Source organism: Carcharodon carcharias, chromosome 13, assembly GCF_017639515.1.
Source record: "Carcharodon carcharias isolate sCarCar2 chromosome 13, sCarCar2.pri, whole genome shotgun sequence".
NCBI classification, from domain to species: domain Eukaryota; kingdom Metazoa; phylum Chordata; class Chondrichthyes; order Lamniformes; family Lamnidae; genus Carcharodon; species Carcharodon carcharias.
This window is the reverse complement of record NC_054479.1, coordinates 61,468,835-61,478,267: the sequence shown is the minus strand read 5'-3', so window position 1 is coordinate 61,478,267 and position 9,433 is coordinate 61,468,835. Positions and strand designations below refer to the sequence as shown.

Genomic DNA, 9,433 nt, shown 5'->3' with positions numbered 1-9,433 from the left:
TGCAGCTTTTCACCAAATTGTCACAGTAGCAGAAGGAGGCCATTCAGCCCATTGTGTCTGCAGCAGCTCTCCAAATAAGCAATTCACCGAGTACCACTCCCCTTCCTCCTTCCTTGTAGCCTGCACATTCTTCCCTTTTAGATACCAATCTAATTCCCCACACGAGTCTAGGGAATCTAGTGAGATTTACATTTATTTGTGTTGCTGACGACGAACATTTTCACAACGACACAAGATCAGCACCTTTGTGTAACCATCTCTCAGGATCACGTCAGTGCTCACATGGTTCCCTCAAATATTCTTTGGGGGGGTGGGGGGTGGTGTGTGTGCGTGTGTGTGTGTGTGGAGAATGGATGTGTGTGTGTGTGATGGAGAGGGGTGGGGGGGAGATGGGATGAAGGGGTGGGGGGGGGGGAGATGGGATGAAGGGGTGGGGGGGGGAGATGGGATGAAGGGGTGGGGGGGGGAGATGGGATGAAGGGGTGGGGGGGGGAGATGGGATGAAGGGGTGGGGGGGGGAGATGGGATGAAGGGGTGGGGGGGGGAGATGGGATGAAGGGGTGGGGGGGGGAGATGGGATGAAGGGGTGGGGGGGGGAGATGGGATGAAGGGGTGGGGGGGGGAGATGGGATGAAGGGGTGGGGGGGGAGATGGGATGAAGGGGTGGGGGGGGAGATGGGATGAAGGTGTGGGGGGGGAGATGGGATGAAGGGGTGGGGAGGGGAGATGGGATGAAGGGGTGGGGGGGGAGATGGGATGAAGGGGTGGGGGGGGAGATGGGATGAAGGGGTGGGGGGGAGATGGGATGAAGGGGTGGTGGGGGGGGGAGGAGATGGGATGAAGGGGTGGGGGGGGGGAGAGGGGATGAAGGGGTGGGGGGGGGGGGAGATGGGGTGAAGGGGTGGGGGGGGGAGATGGGATGAAGGGGTGGGGGGGGGAGATGGGATGAAGGGGTGGGGGGGGGGAGATGGGATGAAGGGGTGGGGGGGGGGGAGATGGGATGAAGGGGTGGGGGGGGGGGAGATGGGATGAAGGGGTGTGGAGGGGGGGAGATGGGATGAAGGGGTGGGGGGGGAGATGGGATGAAGGGGTGGGGGGGGAGATGGGATGAAGGGGTGGGGGGGGAGATGGGATGAAGGGGTGGGGGGGGGCGATGGGATGAAGGGGTGGGGGGGGGGGGCGATGGGATGAAGGGGTGGGGGGGGCGATGGGATGAAGGGGTGGGGGGGGCGATGGGATGAAGGGGTGGGGGGGCGATGGGATGAAGGGGTGGGGGGGGGGGAGATGGGATGAAGGGGTGGGGGGGGGAGATGTGATGAAGGGGTGGGGGGGGGAGATGGGATGAAGGGGTGGGGGGGGGGGGGAGATGGGATGAAGGGGTGGGGGGGGGGAGATGGGATGAAGGGGTGGGGGGGGGAGATGGGATGAAGGGGTGTGGAGGGTGGGAGATGGGATGAAGGGGTGGGGGGGGAGATGTGATGAAGGGGTGGGGGGGGGAGATGGGATGAAGGGGTGGGGGGGGAGATGGGATGAAGGGGTGGGGGGGGAGATGGGATGAAGGGGTGGGGGGGGAGATGGGATGAAGGGGTGGGGGGGGAGATGGGATGAAGGGGTGGGGGGGGAGATGGGATGAAGGGGTGGGGGGGGAGTTGGGATGAAGGGGTGGGGGGGGAGTTGGGATGAAGGGGTGGGGGGGGAGATGGGATGAAGTGGTGGGGGGGGGAGATGGGATGAAGGGGTGGGGGGGGGGAGATGGGATGAAGGGGTGGGGGGGGAGATGGGATGAACGGGTGGGGGGGAGATGGGATGAATGGGTGGGGGGGAGATGGGATGAACGGGTGGGGGGGGAGATGGGATGAACGGGTGGGGGGGAGATGGGATGAACGGGTGGGGGGGAGATGGGATGAACGGGTGGGGGGGAGATGGGATGAACGGGTGGTGGGGAGATGGGATGAACGGGTGGTGGGGAGGGGAAATGGGATGAAGGGGTGGGAGGGAGGGGAAATGGGATGAAGGGGTGGGAGGGAGGGGAAATGGGATGAAGGGGTGGGGGGGAGGGGAAATGGGATGAAGGGGTGGGAGGGAGGGGAAATGGGATGAAGGGGTGGGAGGGAGGGGAAATGGGATGAAGGGGTGGGGGGAGGGGAAATGGGATGAAGGGGTGGGGGGGAGGGGAAATGGGATGAAGGGGTGGGGGGGAGGGGAAATGGGATGAAGGGGTGGGGGGGAGGGGAAATGGGATGAAGGGGTGGGGGGTAGGGGAAATGGGATGAAGGGGTGGGGGGGAGGGGAAATGGGATGAAGGGGGGGAAGTGGGGGGAACAAAGTTTGTGTCTGGGGACCAGAGACAGCGGCTTCGCTCATCCCAATATTGAGTTGGATGGAATTTCTGCTCATGTTTGGTCATCTGCCCAAATATCTCCTGATGTGTCACATTGTGAAAATATTCCTGTGAGGCGCCTTGGAGTGTTTTACTACAATAAAGAAGCTATATATAAATATAAGTTGTTGTTGTTGGAGAATATTCCCAGTTCCTCTCTCTAAGGCCGTTCCCCCGGCTCCCAAGCCCGGTTACTGGGGGTGGAGGGGGCCCCGGTCTCTCTCTCTCTCTCTCTGTCCCCGGCCCCCGATCCCCTACCTGCTTGGGTTTGCCCAGCTCCTTGGACAGCACCGCCGTCAACTCCTCCGCCAGCACGTCCGGGATGGTGGAGCGACTCAGGTTTGTGTTCAACACGAAGGTCGGCATGTCTGCTCCGATCAGCAACTGCACCGCACGGCCGGATTCAAGGAACGACTCCCCACAACTGACCTCCGGCCACGAGAAGCCGCTGCAGCCGCTCCCCGCACCGTCCCTCACTCCTCCAGACACTAGAGGCCGCAGCAGGCACTCTCCGCGCCCTGCACCTCACATCTCCGGACGCCGGTGGCTGCAGCTGGCACTCTTCCCACCCTGTATCTCACTCTTCTGGCTGCTGTGATGGGAGGTATCACCAGGTTCTGGGCAGTTTCTGTGACAACCAGAAGTTCGGTTTTATAAAAATAAAATACAGCGGATGTTGGAAATCTGAAATAAAAACAGAAAACGCTGGAAAAACTCAGCAGGTTGTGACAGCACCTGAGGAGAGGAACAAACGGAGTTAACGTTTCGAATCCGCATGACTCTTCATCAGAACTAAAGAGAAGTAGGAATGTGATGAATTTATACTGTTTAAGGGGCTGTGGGAGGTGGAGCAGGTGAAGCTGGATAGAGGGCCAGTGATAGGTTGGGGAAAGGGAAGATTGACAAAGATGTCACGGGCAAAAGGATTTTAATGGTAGTGGTAAGAGCTAAAGGAGGTGCTGATGGTGGCATAAAGGTAAGACAGCAGAATGTGTTAATAGCAGAACAAGGGTAAGCACTCTGTGAAAGAACAACATGGAACATGTAACAGATGGTCCTTTTGGGGGTGGTGTGGGGGGAGGGGGCAGTGATTGGGATAAAAGGATGAAAAAAGGGATTAAAAGGGGATAGAACAATGAATATATGAATAAAAATATGTAAATAAAAAATAAAAATACATTTTTAAAAAAGGTTGAGGATGGAGGAGCGAGTTCATGGTCTGAAGTTGTTGAACTCAATGCTAAGTCTGGAAGGCTGTAAAGTGCCTAATCGGAAGATGAGGTGCTGTTCCTCCAGTTTGCATTGAGCTTCACTGGAACAATGCAGCAAGCCAAGGATGGACATGTGGACATAAGAGCAGGGTGGTGTGTTGAAATGGCAAACAACAGGAAGGTCTGGCTTATGCTTAAGGACTAAGCGAAGGTGTTCTGCAAAGCGGGCATCCAATCTGCGTTTGCCACCCCAATATAGAGGAGATCACATTGGAAGCAGCAAATGCAATAGACCAAATTGAAGGAGGTGCAAGTGAGGCGCTACTTCACTTGAAAGGAGTGTTTGGGCCTTTGGATGGTGAGGAGGGAGGAGATAAAGGGGCAAGCGTTGCATCTTCTGCGATTGCATGGAAACATGCAGTGGGAGGGGATGAGGTGTTGGTGGGGATGGAAGATTGGACCAGGGTGTCCCGGAGGGAATGGTCCCTACAGAATGCTGACCGGGGAGGAGATGAAAGGAAGATCTATTTAGTGGTGACATCATGCTGGAGTTGGCGGAAATGGCAGAAGTTGATCCTTTGAATGCGGAGGCTGGTGGGTTGAAAGGTGAGGACAAGGGAGGGTGCTATCATGGTTCTGGGAGGGAGGGGAAGGTGTGAGGGCAGAGGCGCAGGAGGTGGGTCAGACACCTCCTTTGAGGGCCTTGACAACCACAGTGGCTGGGAAACCCTAGTTAAGGAAGATATGTCAAAAGCACTGTTTTGGAAAGTGGCATCATCGGAACAGATGTGACGGAGGCGAAGGAACTGAGAGAACGGGATGCAGGTGTGAGGAGTTGTAGTCAAGGTAGCCGTGGGAGTTGGTGGCCTTGTAATAAATATTGGTGAACAGTCTATCACCAGAACTGGAGACAGAGAGGTCGAGGAAGTGAAGGGAAGTGTCAGAGATGGACCATATGAAGGTGATAGAGTGATGGAAATTGGAAGCAAAATTGATAAGTTTTTCCAGGTCAGACGAGACCATGAAGTAGCACTGATACAGTCATCCATGTACCAAATAAAGAGTCATGGGAGGGAACCTGAATAGGACTGGAACAAGGAATGCTCCACATACCCCATAAGGAGACAGGCATAACTGGGGCCCCTGTGGGTACCCATAGCCACACATTTTATGTGGAGGAGATGAGACAAGTTTAAGGAGAAATTGTTCAGTGAGAGAACAAGTTCAGCCAGGCGGAGGAGAGTGGAGGAGGATGGGGATTGTTTGGGCCTCTGTTCAAGTATCTCTATTTTAAATTTATTTTTATTCATTGTTTTATCCCTTTCTCTATCCTTTTTTACAACAATCAATAATAGTTTCATGGTCAGCATTACTGAGACTAGCTTTATATTCCAGATTTATTATTGAATTTATATTCCACAAGGATCTGAACCCATGTCCCCAGAGAATTAGCCTGGATATCAGTCCAGTGACATTACCACTACACCACTCTCTCCCCTTGTCACTCCAAGATGGTTCTTGTGTCTTAAAAACCAGATGTGCAGGAAGTGACATCAGCTGGAGGAGCTCAATATCTGGCTTGGAGCTTGAACAGCAGCTGGAGTCACTGCAGTGCATCCATGAGGATGAGAGCTGCTGGAATAACACATTGCTGAATGTGGTCAAGCCGCAGCTTATATAAGCAGAGAAGGAATTTTTAAATTCATTTGTGGGATGTGGGCCTCACTGGCTAGTCCAGCATTTATTGCCCATTCCTAATTGCCCTTGAGAGGGTGGTGGTGAGCTGTCGTCTTGAACTTCTGCAGTCCCTATGGTATAGGTACACCCACAGTGCTGTTAGGGAGGGAGTTCCAGGATTTTGACCCAGTGACAGAGAAGGAACAATGATATATTTCCAAGTCAGGATGGTGAGTGACTTGGAGGGGAACTTCCAGGTGGTGGTGTTCGCATCTATCTGCTGCCCTTGTCCTTCTAGATGTAGCAGTCGTGGGTTTGGAAGGTGCTGCCTAAGGACCTTTGGTGAGTTTCTGCAGTGCATCTTGTAGATGGTACACACTGCTGCTACTGTGCATCTATGGTGAAGGGAATGAATGTTTGTGGAAGGGATGCCAGTCAAGCAAGCTGCTTTGTCCTGGACGATGCCAAGCTTCTTGAGTGTTTTTGGAGCAGCACTCATCCAGGTAAGTGGAGACTTTTGTGCCTTGTAGATGGTGGACAAACTTTGAGGAGTGAAGAGATGAATTATTTGCTGCAGGATTCCTAGCCTCTGACCTGCTCTTGTAGCCACTGTATTTATATGACCAGTCAAGTTCAGTTTCTGGTCAATGGTAACCCCCAGGATGCTGATAGTGGGGGATTCAGCAATGGTAATGCCATTGAATGTCATGAGGTAATGGTTAGATTCTCTCCTGTTGGAGATGGTCATTGATTGGCACTTGTGTGGCGCGAATGTTACTTGCCACTTGTCAGCCCAAACCTATTGTCCAGGTCTTGCTGCATTCGGACATGGACTACTTCAGTTTCTGAGGAGTTGCAAAAAAGGATAGAGAAAGGGATTAAAAAAGGGATAAAACAATGAATAAATGAATCAAAATAAATAAATAAAAATACATTTAAAACAGAGGACCTTGAACAGAGGCCCAAACAATCCCCATCCTCCACCACTCTCCTCCATCTGGCTGAACTTGTTCTCTCACTGAACAATTTCTCCTTAAATTTGTCTCACTTCCTCCAAATAAAAGGAGTTGCTATAAGTACCCGCTTGGGCCCTAGTTATGCCTGTCTGTGCTGAACATTGTGCAATCATCAGTGAGCATCTCCACTTCTGACCTTATAATAGAAGGAAGGTCATTGATGAAGCAGCTGAAAATGATTGGGCTGGGGACATTACCCTGAGGAACTCCAGCAGTGACGTCCTGGAACTGAGATGATTGACCTCTAACAACCACAGCCATCTTCCTTTGTGCTAGGTATGCATCCAACCAGCGGAGAGTTTTCTCCCTGATTCCCATTGACTCCAGCTTTGATAGGGCTCCTTGATGCCACACTCAGTCAAATGCTGCCGTGATGTCAAGGGCAATGATTTTGACCTCACCTCTGGAGTTAAGCTCTTTTGACCATGTTTGAACCAATGCTGTAATGAGGTCAGAAGCTGAGTGACCTTAGTGGAACCCAAACAAGGCGTCAGTGTACGGGTTGTTGGTAAGCAAGTGCCGCTTCAGAGCACTGCTGATGACTCCTTCCATCACTTTACTGGTGATGGAGAGTAGACTGATGAGGTGGTAATTGGCTGCGTTAGATTTTTCCTGCTTTTTGTGTACAGGACATATCTGGGCAATTTTCCACATTGCTGGGTTGATGCCAGTGTTGTAGCTGTACTGGAACAGCTTGGCTAGGGGTGCAGCAAGTCCTGGAACACGAATCTTAAGTACTACATCCAAAATGTTGTCAGGGTCCATAGCCTTTGCACTATCCAGTGCCTTCAGCCATTTCTTGACATCACGTGGAGTGAATCGAATTGGCTGAAGACTGGTATCTGTGATGCTGGGGACCTCTGGAGGAGGCCGAGATGAATCATCAACTCAGTACTTCTGGTTGAAGATTGTAGCAAGTGATTCAGCCTTATCTTTTGCACTGATCTGCTGGGCTCCTCCATCATTAAGGATGGGGATATTTGTGGTGCCCCCTCCTCCACTGAGTTGTTTAATTGTCCACCACCATTCACAATTGGATGTGGCAGGACTGCAGAGCTTAGATCTGATCTGTTGGTTGTGGGATCACTTAGCCCTGTCTATCACTTGCTGCTTATGTTGTTTAGCACGCAAGTAGTCCTGTGTTATAGCTTCACCAAGTGGTGCTGCTCCTGGCATGCCCTCCTGTGCTCTTAATTGAACCAGGCTTGGTGGTAATGGTAGAGTGGGAGATATGCCAGGCCATGAGGTTACAGTTTGTGGTTGAGTACAATTCTGCTGCTGCTGATGGCCCACAGTGCCTCATGGATGCCCAGTCTTGAGTTCCTAGATCTGTTCGAAATCTATCCCATTTAGCATAGTGGTTGTGCCACACAACATGATGGAGGGTATCCTCAACGTGAAGACAGGACTTCGTCTCCACAAGGACTGTGCGGTGGTCACTTTTACTGATACTGTCATGGACAGATGCATCTGCAGCAGATAGGCTGGTGAGGAAGAGGTCAAGTATGTTTTTCCCTTTTGTTGGTTCCCTCACCACCTGCTGCAGACTCGGTCTAGCAGCTATGTTATTTAGGACTTGGCCAGCTCGGTCAGTAGTAGTGCAAATGAGCTACCCTTGGTGATGGTCATTAATCTCCCCCACCCAGAGTACATTCCGTGCCCTTGCCACCCTCAGTGCTTCCTCCAAGTGGTATTCAACATAGAGGGGTACTGACTGATCAGCTGAGGGGGTGCAGCACATAGTAATCAGCAGGAGGTTTCATTGCCCATGTTTGACCTGATGCCATGAGACTTCATGGGGTCCGGAGTCGATGTTGAGGACTCCCAGGGCAACTCCCTCCCAACTGTATACCAATGTGCCGCCACCTTTGCTGGGTTTGTCCTGCTGGTGGGATAGGACATAGCCTGGGATGGTGATGGTGGTGTCTGGGACATGATTTATAAGGTATGATTCCATGAGTGTGACTGTGTCAGGCTTTTGCTTGACTAGTCTGTGAGACTGCTCTCCTAATTTTGGCACAAGCCCCCAGAAGTTAGTAAGAAGGATTTTGCAGGGTTGACAGGGCTAGATTTGCTGTTGTTGTTTCCGGTGCCTTGGTTGATGATTAACTGCTGGGCCTGGACCAGGTAGGTAGTGTTATGAATACTGATGAGAGTCATTGTTCATCTGAGGTGTGCAGCTAGAGCCAAGTTCATAACAACGTGGCTGGCTCAGCTGTACAGGGGGGCAGAAGGGAGATTGAGACAACAATAGTGATAGAGGATGGTATAGTAAGGGGAACAAACCGGTGTTTCTTCAGCCTCAGATGTGAATCTGGGATGTTATATTGCCTTCCTGGTGCCAGGGTCAAGGTTGTCACCGAGCACCTGCAGAGTACTCAGAGAGGGAAAAGTGATCAGCCTGCTTCATGATCCATATCGTTACCAACAACATAGGTCAAGTAAAGAACATATTTTTATTTTTTCTTGGACTGTGGCATTAAGGTTGGGCTGTGGCTTTAAAAACTACCACGGCTGCAGTTTAAAAGAGATGTTTACTGGAGCAGGAAGAAAAAATCTACAATCTTGTTGTTATGGAATAGTGTGTGTAGGTTGGACAGAATGGTGCTGGAAAGGAGACCTGGTTTAAGAGGGAACTGCCTAACGACAACGTTTTGGTCACTTGGTCAGGAGCCAATATGAGGATAGTGCAGTAGATCAGCTCCTAGCCTGAAAAGAGGAAAGACCTGAAACCTCTCTCTCCTGTGTTTTGTAAGACTCCAGTAATCCTGCCATAGTAGCTAGCTGGTTATTCCTCACATCGCTGTATCCTGCTTTCTTTGAGATACCCCAGTCAGGAGGAAAAGGGGAAAAAAAATCACCAGTAGAGACACTAAAAACAAGTTTCAACCAGAAAACCACAAACTGCAAGTGCTGGGAGACCACCTCATGTCAGTTTGCAGGGAATTTAGAAGAAAGAAATCAAAGTCAACCCATCTAATCCGGAACTCCAGATTGGTGCTTTTGAGCTGTCTTATTTCACCCTTAAAACCCATGTTTTGTGTATCTTATGTGTGTGTTTGTGTATAGGGGTTAAGAAGGGGTAGAGTTTAAGTTATAGAGTTAAAAGTTAGTTCATATTTCTTTCTTTTGCAACTGGTTACAGATAA

At 51.4% G+C, this 9,433-nt stretch overlaps 1 protein-coding gene across 1 annotated transcript in view; it reads right to left on the bottom strand.

The window, feature by feature from the left end:
- LOC121286218 (macrophage migration inhibitory factor-like) overlaps positions 1-2,821 on the bottom strand; it is a 22,827-nt gene extending 20,006 nt beyond the window's left edge. Inside the window, exon 1 of the mRNA XM_041203227.1 lies at positions 2,639-2,821. Coding sequence (XP_041059161.1) covers positions 2,639-2,746 — 108 coding nt within the window. The 5' untranslated portion in view covers positions 2,747-2,821. The remainder of the gene's footprint in view (positions 1-2,638) is intronic.
- Between the last annotated feature and the right edge of the window lie 6,612 nt (positions 2,822-9,433).